This window comes from Manis javanica, chromosome X, assembly GCF_040802235.1.
Source record: "Manis javanica isolate MJ-LG chromosome X, MJ_LKY, whole genome shotgun sequence".
NCBI lineage: Eukaryota > Metazoa > Chordata > Mammalia > Pholidota > Manidae > Manis > Manis javanica.
This window is the reverse complement of record NC_133174.1, coordinates 41971683-41989947: the sequence shown is the minus strand read 5'-3', so window position 1 is coordinate 41989947 and position 18265 is coordinate 41971683. Positions and strand designations below refer to the sequence as shown.

Sequence of the window (18265 nt, the reverse complement as noted above, 5' to 3'; positions counted from 1 at the left end):
GTGCCCAAGCCCTCCTCCACTGGGGTCTGTGCCCTTAGATCCCACCCCCAACTCCCACCGCCCTTTTCAAACCTACCACAGGCCTCCTTTCTCCTCTTTCATTGTCTGGCACCCCACACCCATCCAGGTATCTTCAAAGCCTCTTCAAGTCCAGGAACCCCCCCTTCCACTCTCAAGGGGACCTGCCCTTCCCTGCCTTCTGAGTCCCCCAACCCTATCAGGCTCAGGGCCCCAAACCCTGTCATGGCCCTCAAGGCTCCAAAGGCAGCCCCTCCCCAGCTCACCGGATTCTTTCAGTTCCCCAGCAGGAACCGGCTTAGGCGAACACTCACTGCACATTTACTGAGCGCCTACCATGTGCAAAGCTCTGTTGGAAGCGGCAGAGTTCCCTGATGAAACCTGGGCTCCGGATGTGCATGCCCGGTTCTTAGATGACAGAGCTCAGGTGGGGCCCTTCACTTCTCTGGGCCTCGACTTCCCTTTCCTCACACCTGAAATAACATCCCCCGGGTGGACAGAAGAGCCCCAGCTCAGCGTCCTGGGAGAACAGAGAGGCGCCTGAGACAGCGAGGCCAAGCGCTCGCGCTGGCTCCCGCAGCCAGGCCTGCTTGCCAGCCGCCAGGTAGGTCACCGCGCGGGTCGGGACGCCGGGCACGGGACCGGCCCGCCTCAGCCGCGTTGAGGCCCGGGCAGGCCGCCAGGTGAGCGCACCCAGAGCTCCAAACACGTCGCTGGCGGCCGTGCGTCCACCCTCCAGACCACGGGTCATGGAGCCGCGCGCGGGGGGCGCCACAGACCCCAGGGGAAGCAGAGGAGGTAGGGGGAGGCGGGGAGGGAGTGGGCGCGTCCCTGCCACTCCTCGCTCCGCCTGTCTGCTCCTCAGCTTTTCCTTCCGACAGGTGGCAAACAAAGCAGCACTGGAGCCCAAGCGGCGGCGGCGGAGGCGGCGACCGGGGGCAGGGGCCCGGCGACCCGGGCTGGGCTCGAGGTCCCCTATCTGCACGTGCGCCGCGGGGCGGAACACCAGACCCGGGGGGCTCTTACGAGTCTCCCGGGAGGTGTGCCGGAGGGGTCTGCCGGGGGTCACTAGGACCACCTAGGCCTCAGGGTCTGTGGTGACTTAATTGTGGGGATTTAAGCAGGGGCCTCTGGGGATGTGTGGAGGGGCAATGTGAGGCTGCATGGGCCATCAGGGTTGCCTAGGGTATCTGGAAAGGGAATCGGGGGTGCCGGGCCACAGTGGGGCAGACCGTATTCTGTCGGTACACCTGGGGGAACTGGGGTCCCTCTCGACATTGTGGGGGAAGAGTTTGGAATCTGGGGTTCTGAGGGGGCAGTCGGGGACCTCCAGGGATATTCACAGGCGTTCGGAGGTGTCCAGGAATATTGCGAGCCAATGGCTATCTCCTGGGATATCGTGGGGGCCGACGGGGTGCACAGGCCCACGCGCGACTTTCCGGGGTGGCGGGAGATGAGGGGCACAGTCGGCCACCTCCGGAACTGCCGGGGGAGGGAGTGGTCCGGGGGTCTCCGAAGATCTTGAGGGGCGGGCATTCGGCGTCTTCGGGCGTCAGGGAGCTGGGGGTTTGCCGATGCTGAGAGTGGGCGCTGATCTGTTCTTCCCACCCGCGCAGGCCGGGGCCCTCGCCAGCCCGCAGGCCCTAGGGCCCGGCAGCTCCTGGCACGGCTGGACTGACGTCCCCTGGCTGCGCGAGCTGCGGCCGACGTGGCGGCGCTGGTACGCAGGACGGGCACCACATTGCGCCTGCGCTCCAAGGAGGGTGCGTGTCGGGGGCGGGGCCTCCCCGGGGGGCGGGGGTGGAGCTGGGTTCTGACGGGGACCCGTAATTGTTGGTTTCTCCCCCAATGGTCGTGGCTCGGGAGGGCGGGGCTCGGAGGGAGAATCGAGTGGGCGGGGCCGTGGGGGTATCCTAGAATTTTCTTATAAGGAGTTGACACACCCGGCGGGTCTTTGCAATAGGTGAATGTTGCCACGTGAGTTGTGAGTGCCGGACTGGGTCGGCATCCCTGTGGGCGGGGCGTCGAAAGGCGTTTCTGAGGAGGCGGGGCCTGCAGAGCGCCGGGGCGGGCACTTGACTAAGGGGCGGGCCTGGAGTGCCAGTCTGGCGGCTGGAGCCTACAAACGTACTAGGGGGCAGGGCTCGAAATTGTGAGGACTGACTGGAGGTTTCTAGGCTAATTAGAGGGCGGGTCTGGAATGTTCAGGAGCTGAATCCCGGGTGGGCTTCCCTGGTGGGCCTCAGGGTGTTACTGGAGGGGCGGGTTCTGCGTGTTGTTAGAGGTAGGTAGGAGGGCTTGGTGTTTTATTCCAGTAGTAGTAGTTAAGAAGGCAGGATGTGGTCGTTGATTGGTATAGGCGGAGTCTGGACCACTACTTGAGGGTGTACTATCAAGGTAATTAAATGGTGGAAGAAACCTGGATGTAGGGTCAAATTGGCGAGAATTGAATGTTAATTTAAGTGGCCGGGCCTACGTAGTTTATTCCTAGAGTCACTCACAGCTTTCTTAGCGTATTCCATATTCCAGCGGTTAGCTTGTTAGACTGGCAGGACAAATAATGTCCTGCATAGTCGGGTGTCCCTAGGCTACCTTGCCTTCCATGCGGATTCCTAGCATGACAGATACAGGAAGGTCTGAAAAACTTTTGTGTAGTTTTGGGGAGCTTGAACAGTCCAAGACGCTGGAGACCCCCTTAATGAAATTGGGGGCGTGGATTCAGCGGGAAAGGGTGGTGGCGAAGGATCGGAGCTGAGAATCCAGCTCAAGCCCTGAGTTAATATTGGATATCTCTCCATTTATTTAGGTTACCTTTATTTTCTTTCAACAATGTTTTGTAGTTTTGTGAGTACAATTTTTACACTTATTTTGTTAAATTTATTCCTAAGCATTTTATTTTTTTGAGGCTATTGTAAATGGAATTATATTCTTTCATTTTTATTTATCTATAGAAATAAAATTCATTCTTTATATTGATCCTCTGTAACCTTACCAAACTTGTTCATGAGTTCTAATAGCTTTTTAGTGGATTTATTAGGATTTTCTATATAATGTCATCTGCAAATAGAGATGGTTTTACCTCTTCCCCTTTAATCTGGGTGCCTTTTATTTATTTTCTTCCCAAATTTCCTTTGCTAGAACTTTAAGTACAATATTGAATAGAAGTGGCAACAGCAGACATTGTTATTTTGTTGTGGAAAGTATTTAGTCAAAAATGTGTGTTAGGAAAGACCATAATTTCTTAGCATAAAAAGAGGTTGGGTTCCCTGAAGGAGGTTCATTCACCCTTACAGCATTTACATCATTGGGATCCTACACCTCAGAGGTGTTCTTGAGAGCAAAAGAAAAGAAAAATCCTGAATAGCATGATGGATATGCTTCCAGGGTTGAAAGTTGTGTTTTATTTTACAATGTGGTTTTCACAGGTTACTTTTTTTTTTTCCTGGAGGACTGACTGTCTTTGCTCTTGTTGTTTGGCCAGTGACCAGGTGTACCTTGCATGAAAGTTGTCTTGCAGTTGTCAGGTAGTGGACAGTTTTCCTCCCAAGCCATGTTCACATCTTTAGTAATAAGAATCATGAACTTCCTGATACGATGTGAGGAGAGGGGCATTTCAAAATAAAAATGTATACATTTTTGTTGTATATTGAAAACTGCAGTGGCTTTGCACTTCAGATTAAGGGCCCATTCCAGGATGCCCAGTCTCTGTGGCATTCTTACTTAAAGATCCATAACTTCAGTCTCATCGTGAGACATCATTAGAGGAGCCAAAATAGAGGGACATTCTACAAAATAACTGAACTGAACTTTTCAAAAGTGTTAAAGTCTTGAAAGACAAGGAAAGACTGGAAACTGTCACAGACTGGAGAAGACTAAGGAGGCATTGCAATTATACGCAGTGTGTAATCCTAGATTGAACCCTGTGACACAACATGGAGTATAGTTTGTAGAATTGCACCAGTGTTAATTTCCTGATTTTGATAATTATATTGTTGTTATGTAAAATGTTTAGGAAGATCTAGGTAAAGAAAATAGAGGAACTCTGTACTAGTTTTATAACATTTAACTCAAATTATTTCAAAATAAAAATGTATACATTTTTGTTGTATATTGAAAACTGCAGTGGCTTTGCACTTCAGATTAAGGGCCCATTCCAGGATGCCCAGTTTCTAAACCTGGAAGCATTGGCCACAAGATTGATGCAATATTGGGCTTCCTGTTTTCAAGACCATCCTCTAACCTCCCTTATTAATCTACTTTACAAACATTGTGACTGTGTTCCCATTTCACTTAATTATATTTATAGCTTCACATTAGAAGATTCTAGTATATTTGTTCCATCCAAGGTATGTGCTATTATTCATTTACTCCATTCCCTTCTTTTGAAGTGGTCTTCGAGTTTTTGCTACAATAAATTATACTATGATGAATCTCATATAAAAATCTTTTCGCACATCTTTGTTGATTTCCTTGGGATGAATTTTTAGCAGATTTGTTGTACACCTGCTTGTTGACTATGTAAGTATCAGTCTTCTACTTTAAAAACTCTTGAGGTCCTAAACAAGAGGATTCTGCCTCAATAATCTTTTGAAGTCTTAGTACCTATCTCTCACATTTATTGGTAGGAACTATTTTTAAAAAATATCTGCTTAAGAAAAGACTCACCGACTCCAAGAAGGGACTAGTCATTACTGAAGGGGAAGGGCTGGGGAGGAATAAGGGTATTAAGGGGAACTATAATTCACAATCACAATATAGGTAGGTGATGGGCAAGGCAGTACAGCACTGAGAAGACAATGACTGTAACATCTTACCACGTTGATAGACAGTGACCACAATGGAGAGGGTGAGAACTTGATAATATGGGTGAACGTGGAAACCACTGTGTTGTTTATGTGAGACCATCATAAGATTGTATATCAATGATACTTGAATTAAAAAAATAATCCGCTTAAGTGTCATTGCTCTCCACTGGATTATGAGCTCTAGAGAGTAAGAGATCTATTTCATTAATACCTGATTCCACAACTTGTGGAGTATTAAATCTCAATGATTTATTTTACCTAACTCTTCGCACATCATACGGCACAGTAACACGCACACAGGAGGCAATTAATAAATAGTTGTCAAACGCCTACAGAAAGAAATGACTACGTGGTAAGAATGATTTCACCTTCTACCACGCCTACCTCGCTGAAGAACTACATTTCCCTGTACGCTTGGCCCGACGCACTCCTTCAACTAAAAAGAGCGACAATTACTTCCTACGGTCCTTTAGCCTCCTTCGTCGGCCCATGCCGCAGTGTTTTAAGGGAAAGGTAGTTCTAGTGCTCGACATCTGCCTCCAGCAAGCCGAGCCCAAACTAAATTTCCCAGCAAGCAGCGCGCCGACCTCTGAAAAGGAGCAAGATGGCAGACGCCGGTGAGGGTGTTTTGCGGCAGGCAGGAGTCAACACTGCCCCGATTTCATTCAGCTTCAGTCGCACGTCCGCCCTAAGACGGCTGGCCGACCAGGGGGATGGCGCTGGTGCGGCTCCTGAGGAGAAGTATTTCTTGAAGACCGTGGAAGGAAGGGAGTTGCAGAGGTGAAGCGCTGGGTCTTTAATCCCTTGAAAATCGGTGGGGTGGGTGCTAGCGGGAGGGTAGAATGTGAGTTGTCTGTTTTGGTGACAGTGGCCTGGAAAGCCTGAAGCACAGCCTGAGGAAATTCGTGGAGGTGGGAAGGCTGGAGTTTGTAGGAGAGGTGGAGATATTTGACCTGATAGCCGTGGGAGTTGAGAAGAGAGGATGTATTCCTGAGAGGGTGTGTCTTTAGGACTTGGAGACCCTGAGATGTGTTGCGTTATGAGAGTAGGAAAAGAGAGGCGAATTACAGGACCCCTAGTGTCTCAACTGAAGTGGTGGGGCTTCTCCGATATGGCGAACGGGATGGAGCGGCAGATTCAGGTTGAGGGAAGCCATCGTCAGCTTAATTCGGAAAGGAGAGTTGAAGAGAGGGACTTCCAGAAGAGAATCAAACCATCCAGATGACCGGTATGGAACCTGGACCTGGGCTGAAGATGGTGACTTGTGAGTCATTGTGGAAGCCATGGAAATGGATTTTGTGATGAACAGAGGATCCAGGACTGAGGACCGATTCCTTAAAGACTCAGACATTTAAGAGTTGGGGATGGGGGAGAATCCAAAGAAATCACCATAAGAGCCAGAATAGGAGAGTCAGACAGAAGGAAGGGCATGGTCCATGCTTGTGAGAGTGAGTGAGTTCTGTGTTTTCCCTGAATGAATGGGTATGGCTCAGAGTCCAGTGACTACTCTCCCAACTTCACCCCTGTGTTTCCACATCAGTGTGAAGCCCTCAGAAGCCCCCAAGGAACTCATCATACCTTTGATCCAGAGTGTCCATCACAGGCTGCAACCGACCCATGCCCCTGGGTCATCCACAGATACTAAGGCCTTGGTGTATGGTGTGCTGTCCCAGGCTGTGAAGGAGCTCAGTGAGGGTGAGTGATCCCTCCTTTACCTTGCCCTAATGAAGGAAGAAGGGGAGGAAAATGAAAGGATAGGATAGAGTGGGACCTCATTGCTCCCTTCCATTCTTCCTTAGAATCCAAGAAGTCTTTGGAGGAGAGAGAGAATGCAGGTGTCAACCCCACACTCGCTATCCCCATGATCAAGAAAGGATGCTCCCCCAACAGGGAAGGAGCAGACAGCGAACCCCAGGCTGACACAGTGAGCTGGCCCCTAACCCTTCCTCCTACCTGAACCTCTCTTTGCCCTGTCTGTCAGGCTTGCCTTCCTGCACACAGCAGGGAATATCTATGTGTGTGCTAGAGGCCCATTGCCTATCCCTTCCTCCTTCCACCCTTTTTGCAAGCACTAACAAATTAATTCAGATACCGCAGTGTGAAAAAGTACTTGGATTTTGGGATTATCTGAATGAGATGGGGAGCAAAGGGAACAGGATGTGTAAAGGTCCAGAGGGTAGACTCTGCCTAGAATGTTTGAATAGCAACAAGAAGACCAATGAAGCTGGAGTGGAATGAGTGAGGGGAAGGGTAGTTGATGAGGTCAAAAGTGGGGATGTTAAATTAGGCAGAATCTTGTGGGCCATGGTAAAGACTTTGACTTTTACTCTGAAAGAGATGAGAGCCACCAGAGTGCTCTGAGCAGAGAAAGGACAAGACTTATGATTTGACAGGATCTCTCTGGCTGCTGTGAACAGAACAGACTAGTAAGCAAACATGGAAGCAAGGAGACCAGTTGTCAGGCTAGAAACGATGGAGACTCAGACCTGAGTGGTAGGCGTGAGGCCTGGAAGGACAGGTAGGGTTTAGTGAGAAAAGGAAGAGAAGAAGAGTTAGTATTCCTAACAGCGTCAACAACCCAAGCAATGGCATGGCAGCAGGAAAGCTGTATGGTGTGTCTAGAGTGAGTATAAAGAATTAAGGAGGCAGTGATGACACATGATAACAGGAAAGGTGAGGTGTGTTTACAGAAGTAACCAAGTCTGTCTTTCATACCTATGGGCCCCACTTTTCACCCCTTCAGTCACAGTTTTTTTGTAATGCTTCTTTGGATCCTAGTACTCCAGCAGTCGCAGACCACCCTCTCTTTCAACTGAACTGTTCTCATCAGCCTTCAGATGTCCTCTGGTTTCTTTGATCTCAGAAATTTTAAAAATGGCTTTCAGTCCACTCTCCATCTTGTTCCAGCTTTGGCCTCATTTCTCTAATGTCCCTCTTCTTGCAGCCTTCCACACTGTGACTGACCATAGTTCCCACCATCCTTCCTCTCACTCATCCTAAAAACCTCTGTCACCCTTGACTCCCCTCTTTATTATTCAGTCTATCAGCACAGTCCTATCATCTCCCTTTACAGAGTACATCCAGAATCTGACACACCTCTCACAGTCACTGCTACCACCACTCTGGTCTGAGTCACCAGCTTGTCTCATCTGGACTATTGCAGTAACTTCCTCACTTGTCCTCCTTGTGGCTGCCACCCTCTTGTACCTCCTGCCCAGCTCTCCCAATTAATCTCTTAACACACCTCTCAGCTGCTGTGTCTGTTTCAGTCAGGTTTACTTTCACAATACTCTTCACATGTACCGAATCTTGTTCTGCCCAAGGGCCTTTCTTTGTTTTTACTGTCTTCTGCTTGAAACAGTCTTCCTTCTCATATCCTCACAGCTCCCTTTTCTTTTTTTCTTTTTTTAAATTAACTTATTTATTGAAGTATAGTTTATATACAATATTATATTGGTTTCAAGTAGACAACACAGTGATTCAACAGTTACACACATTATTAAATCCTCAGTCCTCACCCTAACTAGTGTAGTTACTATCTGTCAACATAGAAAGATGTTATAGAATCATTGGCTATATGCTCCATGTTATACTACCATCCCTGTGACCAACTTATGTTATATTGAGATTCTGTGCCTCTTTATCCCCCTCACCCTCCCCACCCAGCCACCCCAACCCCTCTCCCATGATAACTACCAATCACTTATCAGTATCTATGAATCAATGGCTATTTTGTTCATTTTGTTTTGTTTTGTTTATATATTCCAAAAATAAGTGAAATCATATAGTATTTGTCTTTCTTTACCTGGCTTATTTCACTTAGTATAATATCCTCTAGGTCTATCCATGCTGTTGCAAATGGCAGAATTCCTTTCCTTTTTTTATGGCTGAATAATATTTCATTGTGTATATGTACCGCATCTTCTTGATTCGTTCATCTATGGATGGACACTTTGGTTGTTTCCATATCTTGGCTATTATAAATAATGTGGCAATAAACATAGGGGGTGCATATATTTTCCTAATCAGAGATTTTGTTTTCTTTGGGTAAATTCCTAGAACTAGAGTTACTGGGTCCTCATGGCTTCCTTTTCTGATCTCTGCTCAAATATCAACTCAGTGCCACTCCCTTCACCATCCCTCTGCATCCCCTTAACCTACTTTAGTTTCTTCATATAACTTATCACCACTTGACATATCATATTTTATGTATTTTATTTATTGTGTGTCTCCATAACTAGAACTAGAATTTTATTTATTGTAAGCTCCACAAGGGCAGTTTTTGTCTGTTTTATTCACTGCTTTATTCCCAGCACCTAGAACAGTACCTGGCACAGAATAGGTGCTTTATAAGTATTTGTTGAAAGACTGAACGTGGAGGAATAAAGTGAGGGATGGCAAGAGGAAATCAAAAATCACCCTTGAGCTGACTGAAAAAGAACCATCACAGGTTACCCAGTGGGTGATAGCAAGAACACTTGAGAGGGCCTACTGTAAGCCAAGCCTAACTGTCTTTCCTCTCCCTGAACCCTTAGGTGCCAGAGGAGGCCGATTATGAGGCTATCCCTGTGGAGGCCTACGGGCTGGCCATGCTGCGGGGCATGGGCTGGAAACCTGGCGAGGGCATTGGCTGCACCTTCAATCAGTGAGTTCTAGGATAAGGGCAAGGGGACAGCAGATGGGGTAGTGAACCACCCATGCAGAACCATCCAAACAGGGACAGGACACATTACCACCCTAAGTAATTCAGTAGGCCCTTCCACTGCTGTTTCAACCTCCTACCTATCCTTTGAAACTCCATAATGTGATCCCATTTATGTAAAGACTGCCTCTCTGGGCATCAGCTTCCTCACCTGAAAAATGGGAATAATAACAATACTGATTTCCCAGGTCTATTGTGAGAGTTAAGTGAAATTACACACACAAAGTACAGTAGGTCCTGGCCCCAAATAAGGATAGACTAAACATTTGCTATTATCACATGGACTTCCAAACCCTTCTCCACAGTTGTAAACTCCAAAGAATTCTGAAAACAAAACTTTTTTTTCATAGCCATATAGCAGCCAAATGGGTCATGAATTGACATTGAGCGTTTTATAGTCTATTTCTCCTGCTTGGCTGAATATTTGCATGATATCCCCTATAGAAATATCAGGGTATTTAGTTAAAGGGATCTGCCTCAGATCCCACTGTAGGTGCTATATAAAAGATGGTATATGCAGCATGTCATTAGGTTGAACCAAATGAAATTGCCATTGCTATAGGTCAAATGTAGTTCTAATATGAGATTAGGAAATATATTCTTGAATATATTGATAGGGTGGGATTTGGATGGGAGGTTAGGGGCACTGAAGACCATTGCATCCCCCAACAAGCCAATATTCTGTGCTCCCTGCAGAGTGGTGAAGCCCCGTGTCAACTCACTGAGGCCCAAGGGGTTAGGGCTGGGTGCCAGCCTGACTGAGGTCCAGACTCTGGCCCCCACCAGCCCCCACTACCTGCCGAGGCCAGACGAGGAACAAAAGAAGGACAAGGAAGACCAATCTCAAGGACTGGTGCCTGGAAGAGCTGTGGTGGTACTTTCTGGCCCTCATCGAGGCCTCTATGGGAAGGTAAGGAACCAAGATATGCCTGGAGTCCAAAACAGGCATCAGGGAGGATTGCTATGCGGGTCAGAGGGAAGAGAATTAGGTTTGGGGTAGAAAGTCTAGAAGCCCTTGTCTTATGGGTCTTCCTGGCTCACTGCTCATTCAGTAACTCAGGACCACTTGCTGGGCCTTTGTGAGCCTCAGTTTCCAACTAAAAGAGAGAGAATGCCACATGCCATAAGTCCCCAAGGATTAAATGCTTAAAATATGTCCATACCCCACAGTCTGCTGAGGGAGACAGAGACCAGGACTGTTCCCTGCCCACAGGGGTCACAGTCAGCTGGGGAAGTCACCAGAGTCAGGCCTATTGGAGGTAAAGGGGAACAGCTTGGTCCTAGGAGTGTGGGTCGAATCTACCCACCCTCTACCTAACTTCTTCCTACCAACACTTTAGGTGGAAGGCCTTGATCCTGACAATGTTCGAGCCATGGTTCGTCTGGCTGTGGGGAGCCGCGTGGTGACTGTTAGTGAGTACTGCCTGCGGTCTGTCTCCAAGAAAGAGTTTGACAAGAACTCCTTAGACTTCGGTGAGTGAGCCTCTTAACTAGCTGGGGGAGTTGGAGAAGCATTCTAGGGGTGGTATGGCCTATCTCAGGATGAGGGCTAGATCTGCAGAAGAGACATGTGACTTCTGGTCAGAGGTCAAGAGATAAGAATGAAGATAAGTGGTTTATTCAGTTTGATTGAAAAAAGGCTGATATAGTAACCCTGGGTCTTTAGCCTCTTTCTGAGGGAGAAGAAACAGGTGTGGAAACCAATTCCTACCCTCAGGAAGCCTTTGTCTTTTTGGAGTGATGAACCTCTCTTTTGCTAAGGAGTGAGAGCAGCCAGGACTAGGGCATGACCGGGGAGGAAGGCACTGTAGACATGTCAGTAAGAGGGTCAGTTTGGCAACAGAGCTCTCCAGGACTCCCCCGCCCACACTACACGGTTGACCTAGATAAGCACTGTCAGCATGGGCTGGAGTGGTTGAGAAAGGTTTCCTGAAGGAGGCCAGGACAAATGAGAGAAAGGGGAGAGCATTCTAATAGCCTAGGCAAAGGTGTGATGGTAAGAGGGGAGATGTTGGCAGATGGGAGGTGACCTGAGGCTGAGATGTGACCTGGAAAGAAAGAGAGAGAGAGAACTAAGGCCCCTTTTTGGTTCTCTTCACACCCCCCTGCACACAGGCCAGGTGAGCAAAACTTCCCCAGGGCAACAGAATGGAACAGCTTCATCATGCAAGGGCATCCGTGATCAGGACCCCCACGTCTGGCGGGAGGACTCAGAGAGGAAGCGGAAACACTTTCTGGACCGGTGGGACCCTGGGCATCTGGGATGAGGGAAGAGGGCGGGGCTGTGGGGAGGCTCCAGCAGTCAAAGAAGGCTTCCAGGGCAAGGCAAGAGCATAGAAGGAAGTAGGAACAGCATTATGGGTGTTTCTCAGCATTGGCAAAGGTGGGGTGAGCAGAACATGTGTCTGACTAACCCGCTGTTGGCCCCCTCTCCACAGACAAGATGGGCCTGCACCCAAGAGTGAGAAAGCAGCACCCAGGAGTCAGCACTGGCTGCATAGGGACCTGCGCGTGAGATTTGTGGACAAGTTGCACAAGGGCGGCCAGTATTACAACACGAAGGTGGGAACCCCACAACCTAAGTCCCTTTTATCCCCCCAGGGATTAGGCTCCCTTAATTCTCTAACATTCTCACATCCCCTGACACTCTCCCCAGATGACAATTGAAGATGTCCTCAGCCCAGATACCTGTGTGTGTCGGACAGATGAAGACCAGATCCTGGAAGGTGAGTCATGGGTGTCTGTTGGGTCATTACCAGCCTGGAGGCTGATCAAGAAGGCTGTCTTAGGCCAAGAGGCTGGAAGGTTGGGCAGAGTTCAGGTTTTTTGTAAGACCCAGCATGCTTTAATAGAACATTAGGCATTCCTGTGGATTGTCTGAGCCCCTTTCCCCATCTGTAAAATTTGTATGGAAATGACCTCTTCTGCCCTCCCATGAATGGAGCCTTGTAGGGATGTGTACTGAGCTCCCTGTGCAGGGCAGGGCATGTGACATACCTGCAATAATTGGCTTTTACCACCCCCATCCATCATCATCAAACAGAAATGCTCCCTCTATTATAGTTATTTCTAGGAGCTGCTCTTTAGGTTTCCTTAGCTGTGAAATGGGTGTGGTGGGCCTCCCATCTGTCAGCAGCGTGCACAGTGGCTCTGGGGAATACAGGAAAGGCCCTTCTGACAGAATGCTGGCTGGGCTGGCCCTGGCTGCAGGCCTCACTCTCTGTCCTTGCCTGCAGGCCTGAGGGAAGACATGCTGGAGACCCTGGTGCCCAAGGTCAAGGGCAACCGGGTGATGGTGGTATTGGGACCACAGGCTGGAAGGGTGAGTCCCAGACCTGAGAATGGGGGTGGGGGCATGCAGGGAATGTCCCAGGGTCTGTGTTGGCCTTGCTGACTCCAGCTGCCCCTGCTCTAGGTGGGCCATTTGCTGGGCCGGGACAGAGAGCGGAGCCAGGCTCTGGTGCAGCTACGGAAAGAGAATCAGCTGGTAGAGCTTCACTACGATGCTGTCTGCCAGTACATGGGCCCCAGTGACTCAGACGAAGACTAACCCATGGACCCACTTGAGTCCCCCAGGCTGTTACCCATTCTGTACAGAAAAGCCTACTTTCAGGAAGGCGGGAAGGTGATTGTTCCAGCCTCCACTTGCAGGGCAGCCCTGAGACATGGCCAGGGAGCAAGGTGAATGGACTGGAAGGGAGGCTAGAAACAAACCAAGTATTTTCCATAAGTTTGGATAATAAAAAACATATCAAATATTTAGTAAAATGAAGATATAAATGGTGTGTTGAACTGTGAATAGAGGTGGGAGCCATTCCATTTTTCAGCCCCACCACCCTGCTTGGGCTGCCAGACAAGATAAAGAATCCATCCACTCACAGGCTCACTTGGATTACAGAAGCTATGAAATCTGTTCCCTGAGTAGACACTATGGAGTCTGGAATGCCACATCTCTGGACAACTTTCCTAACAAGAACCCTAGCTGTAGCTCTGCTTTTACCCTTGGTTCAAAGCAGATACCCAGAGGGCATTTTGAGCCAGTGATGGGTATCAAGAGGAAGGGAGGCTTCGACGCACACATGAGATGTGTTAGCACTACTTTCCAAAGAAGCCAGTTAACTTCAGGGCACCTGTTTTAGTCCCCAAAGTTTTCCTTGCATGTAAAAATCTGTCTCAGGTAGCATTTCTCTGGTTGCTTTAGGTAACTGGATTCTCAACAAGGCTATTGTCAAAGACTACACAAACTTTTTGCTGTTTAATGGCCTGAGAGACAAAAATCAGCGAGGGAAGACAGTTTTTTAAAAAATTTATTTTGGTATCATTAATCTACAATTACACGAAGAACATTATGTTTACTAGACTCCCCCCATTACCAAATCCCCCACCACATGCCCCATTACAGTCACTGTCCATCCACGTAGTAAGATGCTGTAGAATCACTAATTGTCTTCTCCATGTTACACAGCCCTCCCCGTGCCCCCACAAATTATACATGCTAATCGTAATGCCCCTTCTTTTTTTGCCCCCTTATCCTCCCCTTCCCACCCATCCTCCCCTGTCCCTTTCCCTTTGGTAACTGTTAGTCCATTGTTGGGTTCTGTGATTCTGCTGCTGTTTTGTTCCTTCAGTTTTTTCTTTGCTCTTATACTCCACATATGAGTGAAATCATTTGGTACTTGTATTTCTCCGCCTGGCTTATTTCACTGAGCATAATACCCTCTAGCTCCATCCATGTTGTTGCAAATGGCAGGATCTGTTTTCTTCTTATGGCTGAGTAATATTCCATTGTGTATATGTACCAAATCTTCTTATCCATTCATCTACTGATAGACATTTAGGTTGCTTCCATATCTTGGCTATTGTAAATAGTGCAGCGTTAAACACAGGGGTGCATCAGTCTTTTTCAAACTGGAGTGCTGCATGCTTAGGGTAAATTCCTAGAAGTGGAATTCCTGGGTCAAATGGTATTTCTATTTTGAGCATTTTGAGGAACTTCCATGCAGCTTTCCACATGGTTGAACTAATTTACATTCCCACCAGCAGTGTAGGAGGGTTCCTGTTTCTCCACAACCTTGCCAACATTTGTTGTTGTTTGTCTTTTGGGTGGTAGCCACCCTTACTGGTATGAGGTGATATCTCATTGTGGCTTTAATTTGCATTTCTCTGATGACAAGCAATGTAGAGCATCTTTTCATGTGTCTGTTGGCCATCTGAATTTCTTCTTTGGAGAACTCCCTGTTCAGCTCCTCTGCCCATTTTTTAATTGGATTATTTGCTTTTTGTTTGTTGAGGTGCGTAAGCTCTTTATATATTTTGGATGTCAACCCTTTATCGGATCTGTAATTTATGAATATATTCTCCCATACTGTAAGATGCCTTTTTGTTCTATTGGTGGTGTCCTTTGCTGTACAGAAGAAGCTTTTCAGCTTGATATAGTCCCACTTGTTCATTTTTGCTTTTGTTTCCCTTGCCCAGGGAGATATGTTCATGAAGAGGTCGCTCATGTTTATGTCCAAGAGATTTTTGCCTATGTTTTTTTCTAAGAGTTTTATGGTTTCATGACTTACATTCGGGTCTTTGATCCATTTCAAGTTTACTTTTGTGTATGGGGTTAGACAATGATCCAGTTTCATTTTCTTACATGTAGCTGTCCAGTTTTGCCAACACCAGCTGTTGAAGAGGCTGTCATTTCCCCATTGTATGTCCATGGCTCCTTTATCATATATTAATTGACCATATATATTTGGGTTAATATGGGAAGACAGTTTTAGGCACGATTATTTTTAAATCATCCTCGATCACTAAGTCATTGGTAAAGCAAGTGGTATTTGAGTTAGATCTAGGCCACTCAGATCAGCTCCTGTCAGAGCATGGCACAGTGTCGGAGAATTTAACACTTAAACTCCTAGAGCAAGATAATACAAGTAAAGCTGCCATCCCGCCAAGCAGAAGCAGACTGCTGTTCACAGCCCAAATGAGCAGGTATAGAAAAACTATGAGTTGGCCAGATCAGCAGTGCCCAGTAAGGTAAGGGATGATTAGTAACTTTACAAGAGAGTAACCCCAACATGAAGTACACTTGCACAGGCTGATTTACTTATTTTACCATCCCTAATTAATTAATTCCAGAACTCAAATGGTTTCAAGATTGGACAGCAGGGTTAAAAAGGACAGTGGGGGACAAGCTACCACTCCCAGTTGCTCCAGTTCCTGAGCAATTGTGATTGTACACACTGCCTCCAGAATTACAGGCTGGGTTGTATTTTTCTTTAATTGAAGTACAGTTGATATACAGTTTAGTTTCAAGTATACAACACAGTGATTTAACAGTTACCCACATCATTAAATCTTCACCCCAACTGCATAGTTACTGTCAACATAGAAAAGATGTTACAGAATCATTGGCTGTATTCTCTATGCTATACTACTATCCCCGTGACCAACTTATATTATGATTGGGAATTTTTGTGCCTCAATCCTCCTCACCCTCACCACCTACCCACACTAACCCCTCTCCTATGGTAACTACCAGTCACTTCTCAGTGTCTACTGCCATTTTGTCCATTTTGTTTTGTTTTTAGATTCCAGAAATAAGTGAAAACATGGTATTTGTCTTCTCTGCTTGGCCTATTTCACTTAGCATAATACCCTCTAGATCCATCCATGCGCAAATGGCAGGATTTATTTCTTTTTTATGTTTGAATAATATTCCATTGTGTACATGTGCCACATCTTCTTTATCCATTCATCTATGGATGGACACTTTGGTTGCTTCCATATCTGGGCTATTGTAAATAATGTGGCAATAAACATAGGGATGCATATATCATTTTGAATCAGGAATTTTGTTTTCTTTGGATAAATTTCCGGAAGTGGAATTACAGGGTCAAAATGGTATTTCTATTTTTAGTTTTTTGAGGAACCTCCATTACTGTTTTCTATAGTGGCTACACCAATTTACATTACCACGAATAGTGTAGAAGGGTTCCTGTTTCTCCACATCCTTGCTAACCTTGTTATTTCTTCTCTTTTGATAGTGGACATTCTGATGGGTGCAAGGTGATATCTCATTGTGGTTTTGATTTGCATTTCCCTGATGATTAACAATGTGGAGCATCTTTTCACGTGCCTATTGATCATCTGTATTTCTTCTTTGGAAAAATTTTCAGGTCCTACCGCCATTTTTAATCAGGTTATTTATTTTTCTGGTGTCAAGGCATATGAGTTCTTAATATATTTTGGGTGTTAACCCCTTATCAGATAAATCATTTACAAATATATTCTCAAACTGTAGGTTGCCTTTTGATGGTTGCATACCTCTGTTGATGGTGTCTTGCTGTACAGAAGCTTTTTTAGTTTGATGTAGTCCAACTTGTTCACATTTTGTTTCCCTTGCCTTGGGAGGTGTGTCCAGAAAAAAATTGTTCATGCTTATGTTCAAGAGATTTTTGCCTGTTTTCTTCTAAAAGTTTTATGATTTTTGTATCTTACATTTAGGTCTTTAATCCATTTTGAATTTTCTTCTGTATATGTAGACAGTGATCCAGTTTCATTCTCTTACATATAGCTGTCTAGTTTTCCCAACACCAGTTATTGAAGAGGCTGTCTTTTCCCCATTGTATATTCATGGCTCCTTTATGTACATTAATTGACCATATATGCATGGGTTTATATCTGGGCTGTCTATTCTGTTCCATTGATCTGTGGGTCTTTTCTTGTGCCAGTGCCAAACTGTTTTGATTACTGTAGCTTTGTAGTAGAGCTTGAAGTTAGGGAGTATGATACTCCCAGCTTTCTTTTTCTTTCTCAGAATGGCTTTGGCTATTTGGGATCTTGTGTGGGTCCATATGAATGTTAGGATTATTTACTCTAGTTCATTGAAAAATGCTGTTGGTATTTTGAAAGGGTTTGTACTGAATCTTTAAATTGCTTTGGGCAGGATGGCCATTTTGACAATATTAATTCTTTCTATCCATGAGTATGGGATATATTTCCACTTATTTGTATCTTTTATTTCTCTCATCAGTGTTTTAATAGTTTTCAGAATACAGGTCTTTCACTCCTTGGTTAGTTTATTCCTAGGTATTTTAATCTCTTTGATGTAATTGTAAATGGAGTTGTTTCCCTGATTTCTCTTTTTCCTAGTTCATTGTTAGTATATAGAGGAATATAACAGATTTCTATGTATTTTGTATCCTGCAGTTTTGCTGAATCCAGTTATTAGTTCTAATAGTTTTTTGGTGGAGTCTTTAGGGTTTTCTATATATAGTATCATGTCATCTGCAAATAGTGAAAGTTTTCATTCTTCCTTACCAATTTGGATGCCTTTTATCTCTTTATCTTGTCTGACTGCTGTGGATAGGACTTACAGTGCTATGTTGAATAAAAGTGGTGAGAGTGGTCATTCTTGCCTTGTTCCTGATCTTAGAAGAAAGGCTTTCAGCTTTTGAGTATGCCATTGGGTATGGTGTTAGCTGTGGTTTATCATATATGGCCCTTACTGCATTGAGGTACTTAACCTTTATGCCCATTTTGTTGAGAGTTTTTATCATGAATGGATATTGAATTTTGTCAAATGCCTTTTCAAGCATCTATTGAGATGATCATATGGTTTTTATCTTTCTTTTTGTTAATATGGTGTATCATGTTGATTGATTTATGAATACTGTGCCATTCTTGCATCTCTGGTCCCACTTGGTCATGATGGATGATCCTTTTGATGTATTTTTTTTTTCGTGAA

General features: G+C 45.9%; 1 protein-coding gene across 5 annotated transcripts; it reads left to right on the top strand.

The window, feature by feature from the left end:
• The first annotated feature begins 390 nt into the window (after positions 1 to 390).
• On the top strand, positions 391 to 13283 carry GPKOW (G-patch domain and KOW motifs). 5 transcript variants are annotated; one of them, XM_036996391.2, is made up of 13 exons: positions 391 to 622; positions 1635 to 1781; positions 5395 to 5603; positions 6364 to 6518; positions 6623 to 6747; positions 9359 to 9468; positions 10222 to 10435; positions 10866 to 10998; positions 11641 to 11767; positions 11964 to 12087; positions 12182 to 12251; positions 12762 to 12847; positions 12941 to 13283. In XM_036996391.2, exons 3-13 carry the CDS (start codon positions 5428 to 5430, stop codon positions 13073 to 13075), a joined length of 1455 nt encoding a protein of 484 aa, XP_036852286.1. In that variant the 5' UTR covers positions 391 to 622; positions 1635 to 1781; positions 5395 to 5427; the 3' UTR covers positions 13076 to 13283. The 5 variants fall into 5 exon arrangements, with proteins under 5 accessions (XP_036852286.1, XP_036852285.1, XP_073083439.1 ...); XM_036996390.2 differs by lacking the exon at positions 391 to 622 and adding an exon at positions 688 to 816; XM_073227338.1 differs by lacking the exon at positions 391 to 622 and adding an exon at positions 910 to 1108.
• The last annotated feature ends 4982 nt before the right edge of the window (positions 13284 to 18265 follow it).